At 37.6% G+C, this 27552-nt stretch overlaps 1 protein-coding gene across 10 annotated transcripts in view; it reads right to left on the bottom strand.

Annotated features, from left to right (window-relative positions):
• Nucleotides 1-27552, bottom strand: part of ZFX (zinc finger protein X-linked) — a 94924-nt gene that overhangs the window by 26881 nt on the left and 40491 nt on the right. For 7 of the 10 annotated variants that reach the window (XM_072744492.1, XM_072744496.1, XM_072744489.1 and 4 more), the window contains 2 exons: nucleotides 8092-8180; nucleotides 4610-5179 (listed from right to left, as the gene is read on the bottom strand). In XM_072744492.1, the coding sequence (XP_072600593.1) occupies nucleotides 4610-5179; nucleotides 8092-8152 (631 nt within the window). In that variant the 5' untranslated portion in view covers nucleotides 8153-8180. Of the gene's footprint in view, nucleotides 1-4609; nucleotides 5180-8091; nucleotides 8181-14678; nucleotides 14836-22773; nucleotides 22810-27131; nucleotides 27181-27552 lie in introns of those variants that run through there. The other 3 variants (XM_072744497.1, XM_072744493.1, XM_072744491.1) reach the window with 3 other exon arrangements.

The following is a 27552-nucleotide window of genomic DNA, read 5'->3' as shown; positions in this document are numbered from 1 at the left end:
CATAGTTCCTCTATACACTTATCACAAAGTCTTTGTCAATTCTAAACTTCTGAAATCAATTCAGGTTTTAAGTTGAAATGTAGCACTGGGAGGCAGAAACAAGAGAAATGGTAATTAATTCTAAAGTATTCAACTGGTGTGATTCCAAACCAGAAGTAAAGTAAATTTTTTAACATGACCATACTTTGAAGGGAAAAGGGATGATGGTGTGGAAGGTAGGAAAATGAATGAAGCAGTACCTGCAAAAGGACAAAAGATACTACCAAAACTCACCATCCCTAAACCCAATTTAAAAGCAATCAGGGGCACCTAGGTACACAGTCGGTTAAACATTCTACTCTTGGTTTCGGCTCAGGTCTTGATCTCAAGATCGTGAGATTGAGCCCTGTGTTGTGCTCTGTGCTTGCCATGAAGTTGGCTTTGGGATTCTCTCTTCCTCTCCCTCTGGCCCTCCCATTATGCTCTCTCTCTCAAAAATAAATAAAGCTTTAAAATTTTTTTTTAAAAAGCAATCAAACCATTTCATCATAGTAAAATAGGGAGATTAGGTAACACGTCTGCGTTCTTTGTATTCTTTGAGCTTGGATGTGACATTCTATTTTAAAAGGAAAGGAATGACGCACCTGGGTGGCTCAGTCAGCTTAAGCATCTGCCTTTGGCTCGGGTCCTGATCCCAGGGTCCTGGGCCCTGAGGCCAGCTTCCTGCTCAGCAGGGAGTCTGCTTCTCCCTCTACCCCTACCCCTGCTCTTGTGTTCTCTCTCTCAAATAATAAATAAAATCTTAATTTAAAAAAAAATCTAGTATATTATGTCAACCGTTACTAAATCAACTTACAGTGTTTTTTTAATGACATTCTTGGAGGGCTAGACTTCCTAAGAGAGTAATAAAGGCAAGAGACAGTATGCAGCTAAAGGTCAAACCAAAGCTATGTATGCATTTTACTCCTCAGCAAACAAGTTTAAGTGAAAAGAGAAGTCAAGGAGAACCAACAGTGCTTTCTCCTAAATATTTCTCCAGATCCTCTTGCTCTCATAAAGCATGATGAACACAACTTCTTGCTTTCTCCAGCCTTGCCTCTAGGTTGCCTGGTTTTGCAAGAGAAAATCTGGCAGTCTTATTTTAAAATGGTATTTTCATACTGAATGGTGCATCTTACATATAAACTTCAGACTCCAAATCTCAACCAGCCCCTCAATGCAGCTAAATAATCTATCCTGTAAGTTCTTAAGCTTCCTGCCCTGGTTCCTCCCTTTAAGAATAAGGCTTTTCACCTTTTCACCTGTATTCTTCAGCTTTCCACCCAACCTCTGCAGTTCCTTCTATATTGGCAGGTGAATTTGCTGCACAAAGAAAATCACTCTCAACATTTAAAAAAAATTTAAGATTTTATTTTTAAGTAATCTCTATACCCAATGTGGGGCTCGAATTCACAACCCCACGATCAAGAGTCGCATGTTCTATCAACTGACTACACACCAGGCACCCTGCTCCCATCATTCTAAAGCTCCTTTTACTGCCTGTCTTGGACAGGGTACTCACTCTTCCTCTCTAGGCCTCATTGGACAGTCCCCCTCTGCTGCCCTGGACCTCATTCTCTGCCCCCTTCTCTGGAACTGCTCCATCTGGTAACCTTTCCCTTGTCTTTAGTCTCCATCCAACGGTTTGTGCCTGCACCAATAAGACTATAAATATGCTCAACACACTTTCACTATCCAACCAAACATCAAAAGCTGTACTCTTGCCTCTTTTGTCCCTTCACTGACCAAAATGGCCACTTATAAAAACTGCTTCACCTACTTCACTTGCACGAAACTTCTCAATCCATTATGGTTCATCTCTTCTATTTCTTCTCCATTGGCCCATGCTTTTTTTTTCTTTTTCTTTTTTTTTTTTTTTTTTTTGGCCCATGCTTTATTCAAACTATTTTAATTAAGATACCAATGATCTCCTAATTGCTCAATTAAACAGTTCCACTCTCTCTACTCAGTGATGACACTTCCAGGAATTCTTTTCATCTTTAGCAGTGTTAAAAACACTTCTTTAAAGATCTTTCTCAGGGGCGCCTGGGTGGTTCAGTGGTTGAGCATTTGCCTTTGGCTCAGGGCACGATCCCGGGGTCCTGGGATGGAGTCCTGCATCTGGCTCCCTGCAGGGAGCCTGCTTTTCCCTCTGCCTATGTCTCTGCCTCTCTGTGTCTCTCATGAATAAATAAAATCTTTTAAAAAATAAAGATCTTTCTCCTCCTTCTCTTCCTCAACCCCCCTGATTTTCATGGGCTCTTCTACTCCACATACTTATTAAATACCCAAAGGATGCATACTTGACACTCTTATTCTACAAGCACTCTCTGAGGAACCACCACCCACTTCCACATAGGATACTATCTATATTCTGTTGTCCCAAATTTCTTCCTCGAGCCACAACTCTTTCAAAAGCACTGAATTTGTATTATCAACTGCCGAGAAAAAATATCCATCAACTGTCCCCAGCAAGCAACTCAAACTTCTAACAGGTTCTAAATTATATTCTTTCCACCAAATCTCCTCCACTTCTTAGGTAATAGCATGACCAGGCACCCAATCCTCCAGGTAGAAAGATTAGGGTTGGTCCTCCATGAATTCTTTCTCCCTCAGATCCCCACTCCTATTCTGTTATGAAATCTCATCCATTTTACTTCCTAAAAACTCTCTTGAATCTAGTTCCCCGTTTCTGTCCCCATTCCCATGAAAGTAGGATCTTCTTTATCTCATAAATGAACCATTTCAACTACTCTCTACTACTAGTCTCTTCTTTATCTCATAAATGAACCATTTCAACTACTCTCTACTACTAGTCCTCTCCATCTCTTCTTATTCTGTATTACTACCGAAATTATCTTGCTAAAATAAATTCAAACTTCAAATGGCTACCCTATTTTTCCCTGTCAGATTGGCAAAAACCAAAAAGGAAAGTTAATATCCTGTGTTGGGGGACTCCTGGGTGGCACAGCGGTTTGAGCGTCTGCCTTTGGCTCAGGGATTGATCCCGGGGTTTAGAGATCGAGTCCTGCATCGGGCTCCCTGCATGGAGACTGCTTCTCCCTCTGCCTGTGTCTCTGCCTCTCTATGTCTCTTATGAATAAATAAATAAAATCTTAAAAAAAAAAAAACAACCCTGTGTTGGTCAGTTGTGGACGGAAATGGATCTTCTCATAAACTTGGTGGGGGAGTTATCATTAGGCAAAATATTGAGGCAATATCACCGGAGTTATAAATGTGTATACCCTTTGATCCAGCAATTCTATTTCAAGAAATTTGTTCTAATCAATTAACCAGAAAGTACACAAAGATATACAAGTACATCCTAAAGTTCCCATCATTCCCAGCAAAGGCCAGGACTTTTTTTAACATACTAATACAATTTGCCTGGAATGCTCCCTCCCAACTCATGCCCCTCTTCACCTGGTAAAACTAGTACTCATTCTTCAGTACAAAGGTCAGCAACTCCATCTTGTCTCCACAGCAACTTGATCACACCTCGGTATTTCAGTGCAACCTATCTTTATCTCCTGCAGTGAACTGTAAGCTCTCTACAGACAATGGGTTTTCTGTATTCTGTATCTTTTTATCACTTATCCATATCTGCACTACTTAGAACAATGTCTAACAAAGAGTAGGGAGCCCAAACACATGCGTTGAACGAAGGCGTTTTCTTCCTCTTCACATAAAGAATTCTTGGATTTCCAAAATCTGGAACTTTTAAAAGGTATTTCCTAAAATGCTGGTGGACTCCAATATATGCTATGTGAAATTCCTGTTTTATAATAGATATTCAAGCAAACCAAATAGTCTTGTGGTTTTAGGTAAGCAAATAGTCTGAGTCTTTGTTTGAAGTTTAGTTCTTAAAGGCACAAGAATCCCCATACTGGGTCAGCACTGTGGTCTATCCAATTGAGGATTTTATCTCTGAAAGTGGCATCAAGAAATATGTTGTAAGAAGACACAGCTATCCTTCCAGACGTTAAGTTAAAAATGTACAAGTGTGTTCCAAAACATCTTACTTTTCTTCCATACCCTACTATGAGTCCATCATACTTGAAATCATGTTTTGGAATCAATCATTCAATGTTTCAACACTATGCCAGAGCTCTTTTCCATGCTATCTGATATATAAATGGCATTTTACATGTAAGTAGAGTACACAGGTAGTAAATAAGTTAGCATTGTACATCCATTTACGAGAACATAAGTAGTTTGGTTATACATTTTTTTCTAGGTTGAACTCCTTTTTAAGAGGATTCCTAATTCTAATAGAGGCTCGTAACAGCCTAATCACATCCTTTATGATTTCAGAAAGTTCAGTTCTACTCTTTTACATCTTTGTCTTTCTAGACTGAAGAAATCTCATCTTTCTATTGTGTCCTTATAGAGAAACGACTCTTTACTCTGCACCATTTCACTTCTCTTAATTTTGAGTAATCTTACAGGCTCCAAACTGAAACAACAATGCAGGTAGGTATATGAAATTTAGTTTAATTTTATAGAAGTCAAGAAAATTTCACCCCTGATGTAAGTTAGGAAATACAGCCTTCAAAAATACCTTTGACAATCACTGTACCCCAAGACTTACAGGAAATCATAAGGTAGTCCTCACAGTTGCTTTTGTCATCATCTTGCTGGTCCACAGGGATTCCATTGGCATCTATGACTGCTTCAGAGGCACAATCTGCTACCAATACTTCTTCTGAAACGACATCTGTTGTGAGAGGATCGGTGACGATTTCTGCTTCTACTACACTGTCATGAACCACGTGTTCGACATGTCCAACATCAGACACATGTATAGATTCACTCGTCAAGACGTGTTCTGGCATAGACATTGAGGCTGAAGTAATGTCGGAAGCTAAAACATCATCTGGGACTGTGCAATGTGCTAAAGAAACTTCTTCGGTTACATCTGAGTCCAGCACTTGCTCAGGAATGATGACCGTTTCAGATACATCTGCTTCTTCCATGATATCGGGGCACTGAACATCTTCTATAACAACATCCTCAATTACATCCTGGATTACAACTGAGTCTGGGTCATCAGGAACAAAGTTATGCACAGTTATGTCTGAATCCACAACATCTGAAACAAAAACAGTTTCTTGTACTTCCACAACAATTTGATCACCGTCCATGTGTGTAGCATCAGCTCCTTAAAAGAAAAAAAAATTAAAATCACAAATTTCGGTTAGATGTGCATGACTACCTCGAATAATATAAATGTTATTTAATTCCTACCAGTAAAACAGGCTAGCTCCTCAGTTTTCTTAAACATTAAGACAGATTAAAGAAGAGGGAATCTATTTTTGAATCATATCAGAAACAAAAATTTTTACTACAAGAACTTTTATTCTCATTCCAAATCAAGTGATAGGTATGGAAATACAGAAAAACAAAGCAACTGAGCCAGTCTCTCTCTCTCTCTCTCACACACACACACACACACACACACACACACACACCATGAAAGTAAAATTTCAGGCTCACTAAAGTTAAACCTATATGCATAGGGATGATCAAAAAAATACGTAACTCAAGTTCAGGTGACAAATATGCCATTTTTCTTCATTATATGTGTTTTCATTTGTTTCCTTCTTGCTCCATCTCTTTCTCAACTCATACTTTTTCTTCTTTCCAGCTCTCACATTTATCTCTTTTACTTCCCTTCCATTTTTACCCCTTTTTTCCCCTTTGTTCTAGAACAGTATCTCACCAATATCCTCCATTTATGACTATGGAAATTTAGAAATTATCCTCTGAATGTAGGATATAAAACGATCGAGGCATAAATGAAAAGAGGGCCACAGTTACAGAGAAAAGACAACCGGCTAAGGAGTCTCTGTGGATAGATGAGATGCCTAAAGTGCAGCTGCTCCGGGGCGGTAGAGGCCAAGGTTAGCTGGAATGGGGCCTGCCCTGACTTCACCAGGGTATTCCATCTCCATCCAGCCTCCTCCTGTCCCCCCATATCCCAATTCCCCAGGCAGCTCTTCAGAATATAAGAAACCTTACTTTAGTGCACTCTGCAGTTAAGGAATAAAGGTAGAGGGTTGAATCAATTGAAGCCCCATTGAGATTAAATGACTTCACCAAGATCACACAATTTGCACAGATTATGGTGCTCTGTAAATATTAATCTGAATGAATGTCACAAATAGGAATCAAAATCAAATACCCTTGCCAAAAATAGAAGATAAAAGAAAACAAATCCAGTATCTTGGATCTTGATCTAGAAAAAAGAAAGTTTTATAGAAGTCTTAACCGAAAACGCTATTCGGTTGATTAGTGCTTCTGGACATAACTCAAATCAGGCTGAGTCCAAGCAGCTGCCTAACTCAATGACTGTGTCACTGGCCAGGTCCTCAGAGACATATGGCTTTGTTTAACAAACACAAATGACCAGCAAGGGCCAAAATATCATTTAAAGTACAGGAATTCTTATAGCCAGTTAATATCCATTTTAATTACATCTAGAAATAATAAAGAATATGTTTGCTTTAATTTCTAGGGAACTTCCACAAAATGCTTTATACTCCTTTGTTTTCCATATTCTCAATATTAACATCAGCAACAGATCATTATAATCTCCATTTTGTAGACATAAAGATGAAAGCATTTGGTGGCAAGAAGACTAGTTACAAAATCTAAGAGAGTACCATTCAGACACTTATTCGTTTTGTGACCTTGGGCAAGTCATTTAACCTCTGAGTTTCGGTTTCCTCATCAGTAAAATGAGGACAGTAGTATCTGCCATGCGTACCTCACAGGACTGTTGTGATGATCAAATGGGAATGTATGGGAAGTGTTCTGAAAAACTGTAATGAGAGGTTTCATTATTATTAGGACAAGAAAATGGAGGCCCTGACAGATTAAGTGACTTGCTCAAAGATAAACAAACACCATAAGTGTTAACAATCAGGGCTAAAATCCAGTAAACCTTCAATCCACCACTTAGTCCATAACCCAGGCTCACTTGTGGAAAGATTAAGCTAGTAAATAGTGTGCGTTCTTCTCCAAAGAGCTTAGTCTTTCAATCACGTTAATTATACTCCATGTTGTAATGAAGAGAGAATTATACCTTTCTTTGCATTTATCACTATCAAACTGAAGTTACCAAATGTAAACTAAAAGACTATTCCAAGTTGTTAAGAAAAATACATATACCCCGCTGGATTTAGAGATTGAAGAAAAAGTTAAAATTTTAAATCATCAATATTTTATTTCCTGATAAAGCTAATCATTATTTCTTTAATATACTGCAAGATCATTTCAAGTCCAATGGAAAATAGTCAAAGTTTTATTTGTAAGGGTAGCTAGCTAATGTGACAAAAAAACATTTTACATTATTAAGCCTAGCATAATCACTTTATAATGTTAGACAACTGGAATCATAAATAATCTGAAATTATGAATACATTTTTTTCTATTTTTAGAATTTCATGAATTTAATAGTCTTGGTAGTTTGGAGAGTGAGGTCAGACTCCATCTTCCTGAAGCAGAGGGCTCCTTTTATCACCTTGTGAGAGACAGGGTTTTAAAAGTAGGATGGGGTCAGAATGTGGAGGGCCTGAGTTTATACTTTACCTGTTGGGTAATGGAAATCAGAGACATGACACGATCCACATGAGAGTTTACAATCAGTATTCTAACTGGCGGGCTGGACAAAAGAGACTAAGGGTAAGGAAAAGAATTTAAAAGTAACCACAGACTAAGAATGAGATGACAGAGCCTGTCTATGGGAGAGGCAGTAGAATGAAGTTATAAGCAAGAACATTTTCAAAGGGAGAAGTAACAGGACTTAGTGCTATAAGTGGGTAAGATGAGAAGAACTGGAGAACACTGGTGTTTTGATACTGCTGCTGTTAAGGAGAAAAATGTGAATGTTGGCTGTGAGGGTAACACATTTTTGAGGATGGGAATAATAATATGCCCCTTTAACAAATGTAGGCTTGACAGGATAAAAGATACCTAAGTGTGAGTATCAACATGAGAGTCTAGCAATTCGTCCACTTGATAGCCAACTCCAAGTTTGGTAGTTGGGAAGCAGAACGACCCAAGTTATACCTGTTGCATCAAAAAATGAGTTTGGCTCTTGTGGTTGTAATTCAAGTCCATCTTCATCCATGGCCTTTAATTCTCATCAGTCACAGCTCCTAAATCAGAAAAACACATAAACCAAACATTACTTTCATATCATGTACTAAAAATCTCATCATATTTACATTTCTGAAACACTCAAAATTATGTGACAGATGAACACCTATCAAAAATTTATCTAAAATGAAAGAGAACTTAACTGATGTCCAGTGATATATGGGCATCTGTATAACAAGGCAAGGCGGATAAATATGTCAGCTGTGCCTAGCTTTTTAATTAAGATACTGCTTTCACACACTAGGTATACACATATTGATGAATTTTTTAAAGATTTATTTATTTCAGAGAGAGAGAATGCAGATCAAGGGTGGGCAGAGAGAGAATCTCAAGCAGACTCCCCACTGAGCATGGAGCCCAAGGTCAATCTTACAACCTGAGATCATGACCTGAGCTGAAATCAGGAGTTGGACACTCCCATCAACTGTGTCACTTAGGTGCCCCACACCTTGAATTTTGACACAGGTATAAACCCATATAATCACTACACTACCCAGATCAGGATCTAGAACATTTCCAGCACCCTAGCACTCTTGTCTCCTTTCAGTCTGTGTAACACATATTCCCAGAAGGGTAGCCAGTTTTATTAAAGTTCAATTTAAACACACTCTATAGCTTACTAGGGGGAAATTTCTGCATGATTTTCCTATCACTTCTCTAAATTTAGATAGTCTGCTATCTTTCAACCAATACATTGAACAACTGTAAAAATTCAAAATGCATAACTGTAGTAAACACCCTTTGGGAATTCTGCCTAACTTATATTGACTTCCCTTAACTGACCCTCTAATCTAGAGAAGTCAGTTCCCTCCGTGTATGTATGCTCTCCTGGCCGCAGCTGACTGGCAGTAGGTATAAAGTAAAAATAAGTTCATCTGTGAGCATAACAAAATCAAAGTCCTATCCCTGAGAATCAGAAACCAGGAGCAAGGATCACTCTTCTCTCCACCACTACCGCCCTTGGTTTTAACACAGGAGATGAGGATGGCCATTTTCCAACTTCAGGTTAGACTAGGGAGATAAAGTTTACAAATAAAAAATAAAAAAGAATCCAGTGAATGTCCAGAGAAACAAAGTAGAGGGAACAGGGAGGGGAAGGTTTACTAATAGCTTTTTAGCTCCTGGCTCCAGACCTTTCTGAAGTCCAGCTCCAGAACCTTGTTGCCCTGGATTTTTTTCAAGACATCCCAATGACCTTAAAGTTCCCTTTTCTACTTAAGCCCAAACTTACGAAAACAAAAAAAAAAACCTTGGAGGCTAGGTTGCTCAGTGGGTTAGGCGGCTGACTGTTGGTTTCTGCTCAGGTCATGATCTTGGGGTCCTGGCATCGAGCCCCACATTGAACTCCTCTGCACTCAGCAGACAGTCTGCTTGAGGATTCTCTCTCTCTCTCTCCCTTTGTTCCTCCCCTTGCTTGCACGCATGAGCTCTCTCTAAAATAAATAAATCTTTAAAAAACAAACCAACAAAAAACTTAACCAACTAAATAATACACTAATACTAATCAGGGATTGTGGTTTACTTTTGTTCTAAATACTGCATAAGCCATTTCCCTCTTTGGTTTCCTTATCTCTCTCACTTTCTAATCCAGCCTAAATGGTACAATTAGATGCATCTCTCTTTAACTTTTATCATTTTTCATTGATGATGTAAGTGCTGAATGCTTACTAAAATTTCAAATAATAGAAAGCGTCACTTTTTTTTTTTAAGTGTATTATTTTAGTAATCTCTACCAACATGGAGCTCAAACTCAGTCCCAAGCTCCACTGACTGAGCCAGCCAGGTGCCCCAAGAGTCATTTTTCTAAAGCATCAGCTAGATGATATCATTCTTCTGTTAAAAAATATCTAATGGCTCCCTGCTGCTTCCAAATAAAGTTCACACTCCTGCCATCTTCTAAATTCCGGCCCCAAACTATCTTTCCATCATTCTCTCCCCTAACTTCCCTTCAAGAATCTTCCCCAACCACCACATGTACACACTTCAGCCAAACAAAAACATCCCATGTCCCCTGATAAGACCCCAGCTTTACACTGAGCTCAGGATTTCTTCTACCTGGAACACCTTTCCTTTATCATTTCTGCTTGGACCTTTTCCTCAAGTCCCCTTCCCTACAAAAAAAGAAAAAGCTGCAAATAGTTTCTCCTTCCTCTGAATTTCTACAGCACTTTTATCCTTTTTCTGATTTTACTTGTTTGCAATATTTATTTATATAGGTCTTATTTTTAGATACTAAACTTACATACAAATACTTCTTAGATACCCATGAAAAACTTGAACATTAATGTAATAAATAGATTTTCAACATGTCATCTCTGAGACATATTCTTTTCATGTTTCATGTTATTTATTCAAACTGCTTCAAATTAAAAGAAACAACAAAAAGATTTTCAGCTATGGAAAATGGAAAGCATACATGCTCTAACTTGTCAACTGTTCTCTCCCTATTAAAATCACCTCTGGCCAGGGGTACCTGGGTGGTTCAGTCAGTTAAGTGTCTGTCTTTGGCTCAGGTCATGATCCCAGGGTCCTGAGACTGGGGCTCCTTGATCCTCTCCCTCTGCCTGCAGTTCCCTCTGCCTGTGCTCTCTCTCAATGATTGATAGATAGATAGATAGATAGATAGATAGATAGATAGATAGATAGATAGATTCTTTTTAAAAATAAGTAAAATAAAATCACCTTTGGCCATGATTCTTTCTTGTCTCACCTCTTTAAAAGTGTAATTACAAAATGATAATAGTAAATGAAGTTTCTAAGCATAATGCCACAGCACTATTTGAAATCAAGCCAATTAAGAGGGCAATAAATAGGATTAGTTAATGTATCAAGGCTCTCTCTCTCCAATTTCCCTACATAACCCCAATCCCATCAGCTCTAAGAATTCTCAACCTGCACACTAAACTCCTTTGCTAGGTATTCTTCCTCCTTGGCTTTTCTACTAGAGTTTGACAATCAATCCCCTGGATCCTAAAACTCTCTCCTTCCCTCATTTCTCTTCTCACCTTCCCAACTGTGGGTTACTCTGTCTTCCCACTCCTACTGCAGCCCAGGGAGGTACACTCAGCCCTCTTCTCTTCTGCTTTTTATTCCATAGTTTCAACTACCATTTACACAAAGATGAGTCCCCAAATCCACATACTCAGGGGTAGCACCTAACGCTTCCATCAGACTGCCTGTGGAATATTTTCATCAGAATAGAACCCTGCTTTCTCCTGACATGACCACTATGGCCTTTTTCCTTCTTCCCTGCTTAAATTCACTCAGGTTGTCAGACCTTCTTCATTTCTTCTCCACAACCTCTCAGGAATCTGTCCCTCTCTTCATATTTCCACTGTCACCACTCACTCTCAGCTTCCTCTTTCCTGATCTCCCCCCTGCCGCCCAGGGGATGAAAACAGCCTCTCCACTGGCTCTTCTGCTCCTTGCTGCCATTCCCACAACAAATGACAAGGAAGCCTGTTACTAGTGAGGGCTGGGGCCAAGCACTGAGGAGGCATTCCTGTAATCTGCCACACACTGATCCCTTGAAGCACCACTTTGATCATGGCCCAACTCCCTTGCTCAGAAAGTTTGTAGTTCCCCAATATGCAAGGTGCTCTAAAATATTAACCCCAGCTACCACAACAGACTTATTTGCTGTTATTCCCACCATTTTACATCCTATCCATTTATTTTCTAACAGATATTCTGGCCCAAATGGAGAGTATCCACTCTTATTATTTTGACTTGGGTGAGCAGTAGTTATTAAACAGTTTTGACTGATTATTTTTAATTCTATCCTGTCCCCATAAAAACTTAAATCAGGAAAAAACATACATTGTACTTGCAAGCAGAGATGACCATCCTTCAACTTTGTAACCCTTGTGGGGTTAGAAGTAATTCTGACAAGCAGAATGAAACCAATGTTCTTAAAACAAAAGCTACTTAGAAGAGTTCTCTGGATTGCCATTAAGTAAGAGTGGGGAATGCACACTAATAACTAACTGCAATTGCCCCTGTCTTTGCTGCAAGAACCAAGCACAGAGATCAGCTGAATGTGGAGACAAATAAGCAGAATGGTTCAGAGAACCGAGACTCTAATAGTGTGGATGAACACATCCTAACGTTTTGTCCGATTACCAAATGTCCTCAAAAATACTTCTGGGACCCGACTCTCACCTCAAGGTCAGTAAAACAGTTCCTTCCCAGTTGCAGAAGTCATGATCTTAAACACAGTGTAGAAGAATTCACAAGAAGAACATACAGTTTTAAGGGAAATAATGGTTTGAGAGAAACTCAAAAAATTCACAAAAATTTTCTTCCATTCTTTGAAATGCAGCAATAAAAATACCACACGAAATTAATAGGTATATCAAGGGCATTTATCTATCTAAAATTAGGGCTAACGAATATATTTCCGTTTTGGATCTCTTGATACCTAGACATTTTGATGATCTTTCTTTTGAGCAAGTTAACAGGGTGCTTACACATTCACTTTGCTTTTTGCAGCTATTACGTATGCAAGAATTACTTCAAGAATTACTTTCTGATTTTGGTTTCCCAAAAACTCACTGCCTTTTGATTTTATGACTCAAGTCTAGTTCTTCTCCCTAAGTCAAACTCACAGAACTAAATTGTACTATTCACAGTAAATCGAATTGCTCAAGCTTCAGGAAAGGCAGATGTGTCTCTAACAGAATTCTTTTTTTGTTAGGTAAATTCTACCCTCAACGTGGGGCTTGAACTCACAACCCTGAGATCAAGAGTTGCATGCTCTACTGAGTCAGCCAAATGCCCCAATGAATCTTTCCTTCTTTTTAAGACTTAATTTATTTGAAAATGAGCGCACACACACAAGCAGGGCAGAGGGGCAGTGAGAGAGCGAGAAGTAGATGCCCCAATGAGCAGGGAGCCCGAAGCAGGACTGGATCCCAGGAGCCTGGGATCATGAGCTGAGCTGAAGGTAGATGTTTAACCAACTGAGCCACCCAGGTGCCCCAGAATTTTTCTTAGAGCAAAAGTGGAACAGGTGAAAATTTACATTTAAAGTGTAATTAACATCTTCCCTCCTAAGCTATATTTCTTTCCAATTTTTCCCCCATGTTCAATGTTGGCCATTATTTCTTCAGATACCCGATTTTCAAGTATGGAATTATGCTTCACTTCTCTTACCAATTCAGCCCTTAAATTAGTCTCTAAAGCTACCCACTCTAGAATTTATCAAGTCCTTTTTATTTTCACTGTTATTTCTAAAAAGCTATGGTTGTCTTACATCCAGAACCCAATGGGACCTTTCCAATTAAAAAACTTGAGCCCCTCTAGGGGGCACTGAGCTGGCTAAGTCCTAAGAGCATGCAACTCTTGATCTCAGGGTCATGAGTTCGAGCCCTATGTTGGGCATAAAGCTACAAATAAATAAATGAATAAAAGACCCAAGCCCTTCTTGACCTCAAGAAATTTTCTTCTATTGTTTCTATACTTCCATTTTCTCTGTTCATTCATATTAGAATTTCTATTAAATGATATAAAGACTCCTAAATCTAGCCTTCATGTTGCTTTAATTTTTCTTTCATATTTTCTTTCTACTCCATTTTCAAAACCCCTAAACATTTTTTTCTAAACTAGCTAATTTGATCTTCACTCCAGCTCCTGAATTTTTATCTAAAAGGTCATATTTTAATATCAAAATAAACTTAGTTTCTTTTTCACAGCCATCTTTTCTCCTTTTTTGGGTGGATACAGGATCTTCCCAACTATCTCTAAAGATATGAAGTTAACTCTGTATTCTAAATTAAACTGCCTCCTCTGTTGTCTCAATCAGTTGGATTTGGTGCCTCTTTCGGGCTGTTGATTTTCCTCACAAGCATGATTCTTCTAGATTGTCAATTCATATCTGTAGATGAAGGTCTAGACCAGAGTTACATTCTGATAGCTGGGCTGTCACCTCAGTTCAAGTGAGAATCCCTGTTTGCCTAGCAAAGAACCTAAATTATGACCACATTTAGAGGTCTAGAGTCTAGAAGAATGAAGTCAGGGAGAGAAAAGAACCATGTAACCAGCTAGGCTTTCTTTTAATGGTGGATAAGCATTCCATTCTCCAGGTACTGGGGTCCAATAACCCTCAGGTTAGCTACAAGCCACCTAAAGCACTGCCTCTTTCTCCACACAGTATACCCACTTTGGAATTTCCTACGGACAAATATGTAAATCAGAGAGCTGAATTTCTAGCATTATCTCAGGAGGAAAGTCACACTAGAAGATATCTATACTGACAAACAAATGACTTAGCTTTTCATACCTTAAATTGCTTGGCTATGCCCATGGCTTGCTCTCTCTCCTGGGACACCCCTGCTTTTGACATTAGGGATAATGCAAAATGAAATTTTGGATGGTCCTTCCAACTTTCTAAATAAGGCCACAGGTTCACTAAGCTTTCTAGGGTTCTGCCATTAAATAATTTCCAAGTACTTTATTCAACCAAAAATTCATCATATTCTGGTTTACAAGTGACATACCTCTCAGGGTTTTTTTTCTCTGGATTTATTTTTCTATTTCTTCCTCAATCTTGAAAATAAAAAAAAATGTAAATGTGTGTGTTCTCTAGTCTATCTTCAATTTGAAGTCATTATGAATTTGCATGTGTCAAAACATGGAAATATATAAAAACAAAACCTAGAAGACAGAAATAAAAGAAAATCAGTAGTAGTGACAAGTTATAATTCTTATCAACATTTAACAGATCAAATACTCAAAAACTAAGGAAAGAGGGGCATCTGGGTGGCTCAAACATCTGACTCCCGGTTTTGGCTCAGGTCATAATCTCAGGATCATGACATCTAGCCCCACCTCAGGCTCCACACTTAGCTTGGAGTCTGCTTGGGATTCTCTCTCTCCCTCTCCCTGCCTCTCACCCTGCTCTCATGCACACACTCTCTCTCTTAATAAATAACATCTTAAAAAGAAAGAAAGAAAGAAAGAAACCTAAGGAAAGAGATGCATATAATTAGCAATATTAATCTAATAGCTCTATTTCAAATTCCATTCCTATTGAATATTTTGTTCTCAAACAGCCTTGCCTTCTGTAACAATAAGAAGAGAAAATGCTTGCTGTTGTAAACGTCAGAGCCCTGTCCTTCCTTGCCCTGTTCTACTTGGAACTTCTGTACACTTGCTCAAAATTTCAATGCCAAGTTTTTGTTACAGATTAGTTTTTTCCATAAAAACCATCCTGAGCCAATCAAGAATTTAACAGTTTTGTTTGAAGTCTAAGAGTTTGAACTTTCAAAACCTGTTAAAATTTGGTCCTAATATGGTAAGTCTTCTCAAAGCCTTATTTTTCCAAAACCTGGAGATTAAACTACATTGTACATGGAATAGTTAAACAAAACTGTGTGTGGGGAGGCATTTTTAAAAGGTAAATTTCTGTCAAATACAGTACATGATGAAGAAAGATTGGTATTATCAGACACTGTTTCCTCCCCTTTTCCTTTTTCTTGCACTTGCCATCTTTCCCAAAACTGGGCTTTTAATTCATCTCTGAACTGATTATTCCTGTAGTTGTTAATTGACTGTTTTACCTATCAAATTCCTTCTTAATGAGTAATGTCTCCTTATATTAGAAAATCTTTCTGCTGGTGTATTATATTTTGTTTTTTTTTTCTTTTAGATTAAAGCATTCTGTCATGTTACTTCATTCAAGCTAGTAAGTTACTCTCCTTAGTTTTATAAATCTAGTTTTCTAAATCTGTAATACATGTTACAGCTTTAGAATTTTTAAACTATTTTAAATATTCTTAAACTATGAAACTTCTTAAAATTAGTCTTGTCAGATCACCAACACAATAACTTAACTAATACTGATCCTATTTTTCCCTTCATCTGCATTGAACACATGCTTATTATGGTTTTACCTAAATACATTACTTTGGGTCTGCAAGGTTCTGTAAACTCAGTGCTGACACTAACAATATTCTCTGTATGTGTTAAATACTGGCAAGAATATAACACTAGGCTTTTCAAAAACTACAACAAAATTTTTAAATTCACAGTTGCAGAATTATGGACTGTTTTTATTTGATTTTTTACTAATACAATTAGTAGTATGTTTTGCACCTATAACTTATTAAATTCTTTAATAATTAAAAAAAAGGCACTTGGGTGGCTCAGTGGTTGAGCGTCTGCCTTCAGCTCAGGCTGTGATCCCAGGGTCCTAGGATCAAGTCCCGCATAAAGTTCCTGGCAGGGAGCCTGCTTCTCCCTCTACCTATGTCTCTGCCCCCCCCCCCTCTCTCTCTCTCACTGTCGAGGGGAGGGGAGAAAAGGGGAGGGGAGGGGAGGGGAAAGATGTGATGAGGAACACCTGCTTCTTATATGAGTAATAATGGCATGCTCCACTGAGTATCAGCTCCAGGTTAAGTATCCATGATCATTATCTGGAGCAAAGTTAGGGAGCCAGCTAATTTATACCCCACCAAAAGAATCCAAACCTGGCTCTTTTCAGAAGTTTGGGGAGACAGTAAAATACTATTAGATAATAATCTGAAGGGGGGGTGGGGACTGAGAGAAAGCACAAACATACATAATTTGAAATGATAAAGAAAAAAATTAAAAATCTTGTAAGAAAATAGCCTATAATTCTATGCTAGCACATTGAGGGGAAATGTAAGTTACCATTATTAACTCAATAAAGGAAAACCCAATCACCATGAAATTGGGGGAAAAAATTCTTTAAATAAAGGAAAATTTTATCCTTTCAGAAAGCTCTAAGTTTTCCCCAAAGCTATCTGAACTATGCCAGAACAGAAAAGCTTTTTCTCTTACAAAATTTTGGCTTAAAAAAAAAAATGTAATCGAACAACAAACTTCATTAATTATGAATCCCAAGTGAAATGTTTGCAAATGTGATCCATCCATCATGTAAACACACACACACACACACACACACACACCCCTGGACAGACTATGGTCATTCTGGAATTCAAAGATGGAGTCAAATAATGGCCTAAATTAACAGGTCAAAAAAGAAAATCCCAATATTCTCAATAGATGCCAAAAAGTTGAAATTCAACATTAATTTCTGTTGTTGTTATTTTAGTTTTGGTAGTATTCTCTCCAGGTTTGGGCAGGGATATAATTTAATAATGAATTAGAATGTCTCCTTTTTTGTCCCATTTTGATTTCCCATACTCTGAGAATATCTACTTTATATTCAAAACAAACTACTCAGTTAAATTGTAATAGATATTTTTTTAAAGGTTGTAAGTAATCTCTACACCCAACATGGGGCTCAAATTCACAATCCCGAGATCAAGAAGAGTCACATGTTATTGACTGGGCCAGCCAGGCTCCCCAGAAAGATATTTTCTTAAGAGTTAAAAAACACAATAGGAATGGAGGGTGGCCTGTGTGGCTCAGTCAGTTAAGCAACCGACTCTTGATTTTGGCTCATATCATTATCTCAGGGTTGTGAGATTGAGCCCCGCATTGGGCTCCATTGTGGGTGTGGAGCCTGTGTAAGATTCTCTCCCTCTGCACTCCCCACTTGTTCTCACTCTCTCAAAAAAAAAAAAAAAAAAAAAAAGACAAGGACACCACACCCATTAACACTACTATTAAGATTACATGGAAATTTATAGCCAATGCAATTAGGTAAGATAATAAAATACAAGATATAATTATTATTTAAAATAAATTTTACTGATTTATATATGATCTACCTAGAAAATCTAAAAGAATCAACTGAAAAACTACAATCAGTATAACTTTATAAAGTGTGCTAGTGTAAAATAGACTTGAAGACAAAAGCTTTCTTATGTAATACATTTAAATTCCACTGATAAAAATACCTGAAAACTCTAAGTGTGATTAAAAAACACAAATGTATAGATAAATCAATTTTGCTCTTCAAACCCACAACTATATTTTTTGACAAATAGGGACAAAGCAGGAAAGAATATCTAATGGGAAAAAGATAGTCTCTTCAACAAATGGTGTTGGGAAAACTGGGCAGTTATATGTAAAAGAATGAAACCGGACCACTTTCTTACACCATACACAAAAATAAATTCAAAATCGATAAAAGACCTTAATGCGAGACCTGAAACCATAAAAATCCTAGAAGAGAACACAGGCAGTAACTGGTTGACATAGGCTATAGCAACTTCTTTCTAGATGTATCCTCAGAGCAGAGAAACAAAAGCAAAAATAAACTGTTGGGATATGATCATAATAAAAAGCTCCTGGACAGCAAAGGAAACAATCAACAAAGCTAAAAGGCAACCTACAGAATGGGAGAAGATATTTGCAAATAACGTATTTGATAAACGATTAATATCCAAAATATATAAAGAACTTACACATCTCAACACCTAAAATATAAATAATCCAATCAAAAATGGGCAGAAGACATGAAGAGACATTTTTCCAAAGAAAACATACAGATGGCCAATAGACACATGAAAAGATGTTTAACATCACTGATCATTATGGAAAATACAAATGAAAACTACAATGAAAGGGGTGCCTGGATGGTTCAGCCTGTTAAGTGTCTGCCTTTGGCTCAGGTCATGATTTCAGGATCCTGGGATCCAGCCCTGCATCTGGCTCCCTGCTTGGCAGGGAGTCTGCTTCTCTCTCTGCCCCTCCCCCACACTTGTGCTCTTGCTCTCTCTCAAATAAATACACAAAATCTTAGAAAAAAAAAAAAAAACTACAATGAGGTATCACCTGACAGCTGTCAGAATGGCTAAAATCAACAGAAGAAACACCAGGTATTGATGAGGATGTGGATAAAGGGGACCCCTCTTTGCACTGTTGGTGGGAATATAAACTGGTACAGTCATGGTGGAAAACACTATGGAGGTTCCCCAAAAAGTTCAAAATAGAACTACTCTATGACCCAGCAGTTGCACTACTAGGTATTTACCCAAATACAAAAATACTAATTCAAAGGATTACATGCATTCCAATGTTTACAGCAGCATTACCTACAATAGCCAAATTATGGAAATAGCCCAAGTGTCCATCAACTGATGAATAAAGACCATGTAGGGAATCCCTGGGTGGCTCAGTGGTTAGGTGCCTGCCTTCGGCCCAGGGCGTGATCCTGGAGACCCGGAATCAAGTCCCACGTCAGGCTCCCTGCATGGAGCCTGCTTCTCCCTCTGCCTGTGTCTCTGCCTCTCTCTCTCTCTCTCTCTCTCTCTCTCTCTCTTTGTAGGTCTCTCATGAATAAATAAATAAAACCTTTAAAAAAAAAAGATGTAGCATATATACACAATGGAATATTACTCAGCCATAAAAAAGTATGACATCTTGCCATTTGCAATGACATGGATGGAGCTAGAGTATTATGCTAAGCGAAATAAGTCAGAGAAAGACAAATGCCATATGATCTAACTCATATGTGGAATATAAGAAATAAACAAAGGAGGGGGTAAGAGAGGCAAACAAACAGACTCTAAAAAAAAATTTTTTTTTTTGAGAAGTGCAAATAAACATGAGCACAGAGGGTGGGGTAGGGTGCAGAGGGAGAAGGAGAGAATCTCAAGCAGACTCCCTGCTGAGTGTGGAACCCAATTCGGGGCTCAATCTAACAATCCTAAAATCATGACCTGAGCTGAAACCAAGAGTCAGACATCCAACCCACTGAGCCACTCAGGCACCCCAAGAAACAGACTCAACTACAGAGAACAAACTGATGGTTACCAGAGGGGAGGTAGGTGAGGGAATGGGTTAAATAGGTGTTTGGGAATAATACACTATATGTTAACTAACTGGAATTTAAATAAAAACCTTAAAAAAATTTTGTTCTTCAATGTTGAATAGTTTCAATTCTCCCTGAATTAGCCTCTACATTCAATTGAAATCCCAATACGCTTTTGTTGTAAATCAGTTGACCTTATATATGTAGGTCTGCTTTCAGACTATTCCATTGATCAATCTGGCTTTGTGTTCACTGTTTTAATCACTATAACTTTATAATAAGCTTTGATATATAGTAGTGTAAGTCTTCCAACTTTTTTTTCAAGATTGCCTTTGCTATTCCTGGCCCTTTGCATTTCCATATAAATTTGAGAATTGGTCTATCCAAAAAAAAAAAAAAAAGAAGTCCTGTTGGGGTTTTCTTTGGTATTGCATTGAATCTCTGTATATCATAACTGATGTCTCTATAATATTGAGACTTTTCATCCATGGACATTGTAACTCTCCCCACTAACTTAGTTGTTTTACTTCTTAGTAAAGCTTTTACTAAAGGTCTTAGTATGTTTGTATTTAAATTCCAGTTAACACATAGTGCAGTATTAGTTTCAGGTACACAATACAATGATTCAACACTGCCATACAACACCCAGTGCGCATCACAAGTGCACTCCTTAATCCCCATCACCTATTTAGCCCATCCCTCCATCCGCTTCTCCTCTGGTAACCACTAGTTCCTTTTCTATAGTTATCTGTTTCTTGGTTTGCTTCTCTCCTTTTCCCCCCTTTGCTTGTTTTGTTTCTTAAATTCCACATATGAGTGAAACCATATGGTATTTGTCTTTCTCTGACTTATTTCACTGAGCTTAATATTCTCTAACTCCAGGACACCTGGGTGGCTCAGCAGTTGAGCATCTGCCTTTGGCTCAGGGCATGATGCCAGAGTCCTGGGATCGAGTCCCGCGCTGGGCTTCCTGCATGGAGCCTGCTCCTCCTTGTCTGTGTCTCTGCCTCTTCTCTCTCTCTCTCTCTCTCTGTGCTCTCATGAACAAATAAAATCCTTAAAAAGAAAAATACTCTCTAACTCCATTCATATCATTGCAAATAACAAGATTTCATTCTTTTTTATGGCTGAGTAATGGGTACTGGTTTTGATTTTCAAATTATTTGTTGTTAGTATAGAGAAATACAATTAATTTTTACATATCAATGCTAACCAATTATAATACACTAATATTAGAAATAAATATCAGAGAAACCAAAAAAGTCCCATAAATTTGAAAATGAAGTTCTAAATAATTCAATGGGCAATAAGAAAATACTGAAAATCACAGTATATTTAGAAACAATAAAAATCAATTAATGTCAAAATCACAGCATCTAGAGATGCCTGGGTGGTTTAGTGGTTGAGCATCTGCCTTTGGCTCAGGGCGTGATCCCAGGGTCTGGGGATTGGGTCCCACAGGGAGCCTGCTTCTCCCTCTGCCTATGTCTCTGCCCCTCTGTCTTTCATGAGTAAATAAATAAAATCTTAAAAAAAAAAAATCACAGCATTATAGTTCAGAGAAAAAATTATAGTTTAAAAGGTATATGAAGGGGGATCCCTGGGTGGCGCAGCGGTTTGGCGCCTGCCTTTGGCCCAGGGCACAGTCCTGGAGACCTGGGATCGAGTCCCACGTCGGGCTCCCGGTGCATGGAGCCTGCTTCTCCCTCTGCCTGCATCTCTGCCTCTCTCTCTCTCTCTGTGTGACTATCATAAATAAAATTAAAATAAAATAAAAGGTATATGAAGAGCAGAGATTAAATATCAATGAGCTAAACTTTCCACTTAAATATTTTAAATATCAGAATAAATTCCAATAAATAGAAGAAAAGAAATATTAATCATATCAGCAGGTACAGAAAGGATCAATGAAAGAACTATTTGAAAAGCCTTAATAATACTGGCAAGTTACTGGTAGTACTGGTCAGAAAAAAAAGAAATTAATGAAATTAATATTTTAAAGTCATTATAAAAGCCTATAATTTATACCAGTATATTTGAAAATTTATAGTTTTCTAAAATATTGTTCCTTTTGTATAAATAACAAGAAAACCTTCAAGATAAGCCAAAAAGACTTATCACCATGATACTATTACTGTATCAAAAACCAAATCACAATAGATACCAGTTTCACAGATAAATTCTAACTTTCAAGAAACAGAGCATCCCTATTAAATATAACTTGTTTGAAAATATAACTCATCTTATGAAGTTACCATAAGCTTGTTATCAAAACAAAACAAAGACTACACCAAAAAAGGAAAAGTATATGGCAATAATGAAGGGATGCAAATATCCAGGGCATCCAAAAACAGTTTAAAATAGAAAATCTGGGATCCCTAGGTGGCGCAGCGGTTTGGCGCCTGCCTTTGGCCCAGGGCGCGATCCTGGAGACCCGGGATCGAATCCCACGTCGGGCTCCCGGTGCATGGAGCCTGCTTCTCCCTCTGCCTGTGTCTCTGCCTCTCTCTCTCTCTCTGTGTGACTATCATAAATAAAAAAAAATTAAAAAATTAAAAAAAAAATTTAAAAAAAAGATAAAAAAATAAAATAGAAAATCTAGGGATGCCTGGGTGGTTTAGTTGGTTAAGGGTCCAACTCTTGATCTCAGCTCAGGTCTTGATCTCCAGTGAGTTCAAGCTCCATGTTGGGCTCCATGCTGGAATGGAGTCTACATTACAAAAAAAAAAAAAAAGCAATCCATCACACCAACATGCAGTAAAAGCACTAGAAAAATCAACTATTTAAGACAAAAACTCTAAAATAATAAATAGAAAATAAACTAATAAATAATATCTACCCTCTCCAAAAAACCCCACTACAGTATTTTTAATAAAATATTAGAAGCACTCCGTTAAAGTACTTACAGAAGGATGCCTGATACCAATGCTTCCATTCAACACTGTTGAATAAAAATAATAAAATACTTTATTCCCACCAAAAATAATAAAAACACTCCAATAAAAATAATAAAAAAGAAACAGGAGGCAAAATCTAATGGAAAATAAAAAATAAAACCTTCATGATTCACACTCAACTACTTAGAAAATGCAAAAGAGGAACACCTGGGTGGCTCAGCAGTTGAGCGCATGTCTTCAAATCAGGGTGTGATCCCGCTGTCCTGGGATCAAGTCCCACATCAGTCTCCCTGCATGGAGCCTGCTTCTCCCTCTGCCTATGTCTCTGCCTCCCTCTCTGTATCTCTCATGAATAAATAAAATATTAAAAAAAAAAAAAGAAAATACAAAAGATTTATTAACTGTTATTACTCACACATTTCATTCAATCTAAAGATATTACCAACTCTAAGATGCACCCTTGTTTACATACAACTAAGAAAAAGCAATGCCAATTAAACTGATGCCATACTTTATCCAGAATTTTCATTTTAGATTGAGGCCATTCTTTTAGACTTATACACAGTTTATCATATCTTGTAAATATATAGACAAAAAAACAGAAGCAAAAGGAAATTGGTTGGAAATTCCTAAAACTTCACATTCAGGGTCCTATCTTGGACTGCTTTTTTCCCTCAAAGCTATTCATTCAATCTTTCTTAACAATATTGTCCTCTGCCAAGAGGATTGTTGGTGACACAGCTTTTCTTAAAATGCTCCATTATCTACAGGATTTTCTTTCCAGTCAGATATCCACTTCACAATTTCTTCTGCCCTCAGTTGTACTGTTTGGCATGAAGTAAACAGCACAACAATGCACATACTCATTTAAAATTTAGGTGATGACAAAGTGAAGAGTCTTGACCAACTGTGTGCATGTGTATGCAATGTAATACACATCATGACTACTGCCTGAACAACAATGATTATAAAGCAACCTATTGAAAACCTATTTTGATTTTATAAATGCTAAAATGTACAGGGGAAAAGTGCATCTCAGAGTCTATGAACTACAATAAGAACAAAAATCAGCAAGGTTACATGATGAATATACCTTAAGTCGGTAGTGTTCCTTATACATTAGCAATAACTAAATAATAACAAAATCCTATTTACAACAAATATTGCATAGTATCCAGCAAAAAAACATCTAACAAAAGTTGTGCAAGAACTTTATGTAAAGCAGCAGTGCATGCTAAGATTCAAATCCCAGCTCCACTGTTTAGCATGCATCTATATGTCTATATATTTATTCTATAAATATGACACAAATACAATAAAAATCTGACAGTTTTTCATAGACATTGACAAACTGATCCAAAAACAAAGAAAACAGCTTTAAAAGTCCTGAAAAAAAGAACATATTATAAAGAAAAAAAAAAAGATTTGGTTATAAAGCAATCAGTATTCAATCAGAGTGGTACAGATATAGACTCAAACAGATCAATGAAATCAGAAGAGAAACTAGAAACAGATGTGTATATATGAGACTACAATAAACCTCAGGAGTTTCGTTATAAATCAGTGGGGAGAAAAACTGCATTACTCAATGAATCCATATTTAAAAAAATAAAACTAGATCCCTACATCACATGAGAGAAAAAAAAATCCCAGATGAATTAATGACCTAATATGAAAAAGCACAGTATCAGTATGACCTTGGGGTAAGGGAAGAATTTCTTACAGATAAAAAAAAAACACATAAGCCATCAAGGAAAAAAAAGACTGAGAAAACGGACTACCTTCACATGAAGAAATCCTACACAAACTAAAAGATAAGCCACAAACTAGGAAATGGTATTTTCAGTATGTAAAATTACAAACCATTAGTACTGAGAATATAAAAAGAATATCCATCTACCAATGAGAAAAAGGAACAAGCCAATAGAAAAATAGACCCAAGGATAGGCACAAGCAAGTCATAGAAAATTCAAATAGCCAATAAATACATGGAGGAAAAAGCTCAACCTCAATAGTAATCTAAGAAATGCAAAGTGAAAATAGCAATGAGATACAATTTATACTCAACAGATCGGAAAAAATTGCAAAGGCTAATCTTTTGGCAGTAGTCTCCAGAAATAGAGGCTCATACGCAGCTGGTGGGAGTGTCGGATAGAACATGATTTGATGATTCGGCAATTCCCAGTAAAGTTGACAAATGTACTCTTGAATGTAGCAACTCTACATCTATAATCTCAAGAGAGAACCCTGTATAAGATGTTCACAGCAGCATTGTTTGAAACTGCCCAAAACTATAAACAACATAATGGCCCCTCCATAAGAATAGATAAATAAACCACAGTATATTTATACACTGAAATACAAGTAAAATGAGCTAGATCAGTTTTCAAACTTACTGGTTTTAGGACCCCTTTATTACATTCTTAAAAATTGAGAACCTCAAACAATTTTTCTTTATGTGGGTTCTATCTATAGATACTTTTATTACAAATCAGATGAAACATTTTAAAAATATTAGTTCATTAAAAATAACCAACTATACATAAATATAACACTTATTTTAAAATAATTATTTTTCAAAACAAATCAGTGAAAAGAGTAGCATTATTTTACATTTCTGCAATCTCTTTGAAGAGAGGCTTACTAGAGGACAGCTGGATTCCCATGACTGGCTTCTGTGTTCAACCTATTATGACATCATGTATCATGTAGCCTCTGCATAGCACTCATGCAGTGCACATAGGAATGTGGCCAGAAGAATTTTAGAGAACCCTGGGAATTCCTAGAGCACACTTTGAGAACTCCTGAACTAGATCCACATACAAAATGGATAAATCTCAAATACACAATGTTAAGTGAAAAAAATACGAGATGACATATGCAGTATGATGCCATTTATGTAAAGTTAAAACACCAAAACCAATACCTGATAATAGTTTTGGTACATACATGTTAACATGTATGTTAAAACACGTTACTTCTTGCACAAAAAAGAGGAATGGGATGGGGGGGCACTCTAAATCAATCTGTAAGATTTTATTTCTTCAAAAAAAAGTTATGAAATACTTAATAAGCTATTAAGTTGTTAAATCTGGGTGATACTTGCTCTTCAGTTCTGAAATATTTCACAATTTAAAAATGTTAAATGTGTTTTAAAAAATCCTATACCTACTTCTCATTGAGATTTCCTTAAAGTGTGCTTCCTCTAAATAAAGTACAGTTATGAGATACCCGGATTTATTTTTAAAGATTTATTTATTTTAGAGACAGCATGCCCTAGTGGAAAGGGCAGAGGAAGAAGAGAGAATCTCAACCTGACTCTGCACTGAATTCAAGAGCCTTGTGCAGGGATCGGTCCCAGGATCCTGAGATCATAACCAGTCGTTCCCAGGATACTGATATCATGACTGGAGCCAAAACCAAAAGCCAGACACTTAACCAACTGCACCATTCAGGTGCCCGAGATACCTGGACATTTAAAAAGTTGTTTGGGAAAATAATTTGACAGGAATAAAAACAGATTGATCACATAACCCCAAAAAGTTAAGCAGTGGGGGAAGGGGTTACCGAGCTCATGTAGTGTGCCTTAAAATGTACACTCCTTGGTCAAAGGACACACAGACTAGATGCTTTAATACTTGAAAACTAATCAAACTACAAGAAGTTTTATCACCAACAACTGACATAATTGTTTTTAGAGATAATGATCACGTGCCAGCTACTGCTCGAGGATAAGAATAAAGAAGACCCTGTCTCTACATTCACAGTTTTGTTTGTTTTTTTTCTTTTTAAGATTTTATTTATTTATTCATGAGAGACACAGAGAGAGAGAGAGAGAGAGAGAGAGAGAGGCAGAGACACAGGCAGAGGGAGAAGCAGGCTCCACGCAGGGAGCCCGACATGGGACTCGATCCCAGGATTCCAGGATCACGCCCTGGGCCAAAGGCAGGCGCCAAACCACTGAGCCACCCAGGGATCCCCTACATTCAGAGTTTAGAAAAGATGACAAAAAATATAAATATACAGTTAAAACATCATAGGTCAAATGCTTAATTAAAGTTGTCCACACTGATACGAGACAAAGAAGAATGAGCCTGGAAAAACAATAGTGCCAATAACAAGAAAAAAAGCTAGACAGCGAGACTTGAGGGTTAAAAAAATAAGAAAAAAGACTCTCTACAAATAGTACTGGACATCTCCAATATGCCACATAAATTTGGTTTCAGCCATGTTGAGACAGTAACACACCTGGATCGAGATGGTCAGTAGGCAACTGGAAATACTACAGAAGCTAGAAAAGAGGGTGGGCATGGTAAAGGACACTAAAACCAAGGGTGAAAATTCAAGAAAAAGGACAGAGGACTGACCTTGAGGGAAATTCCATGATAGAAAACAGAGACAATGCACAGAGAGTTTCTGAAACAAAGAACACTTTTATTTGATACATGTTGTGGAGGTTTCCCAATTTCTGAAATAGTGGATTCAGGAGTAAGTGCAATGAAAAGAAATAAAAGTAATGGTGAAGGGACTGAGAAGACAAGTGAGGGTTTTTTGTAAGATGAGCAAAGAAAGCTAGGAATGTTTCTAAGGAGCGCGGGAAAGGCACTAGCAGAGTTAGAGGGCAATGATGCAACAGCAAAATCACTGAGAGCCCTGTCCCAGGCAGGGGGGGGGGGGGGGGGGCAACAGGCAGAGCAATTGTGGGCATGAAGGAGGCCAATTCTTCCTGCAGGGAAAGAACAGGAGGAAAGCCTAGGTAGAGACAGAGGAAGAATGTGCAGTGGAAAG

The sequence above is a fragment of the Vulpes vulpes genome, chromosome X (assembly GCF_048418805.1).
Source record: "Vulpes vulpes isolate BD-2025 chromosome X, VulVul3, whole genome shotgun sequence".
Lineage (NCBI taxonomy): Eukaryota > Metazoa > Chordata > Mammalia > Carnivora > Canidae > Vulpes > Vulpes vulpes.
The sequence above is the reverse complement of the archived record's forward strand: the minus strand, read 5'-3'. Positions and strand labels throughout refer to the sequence as shown.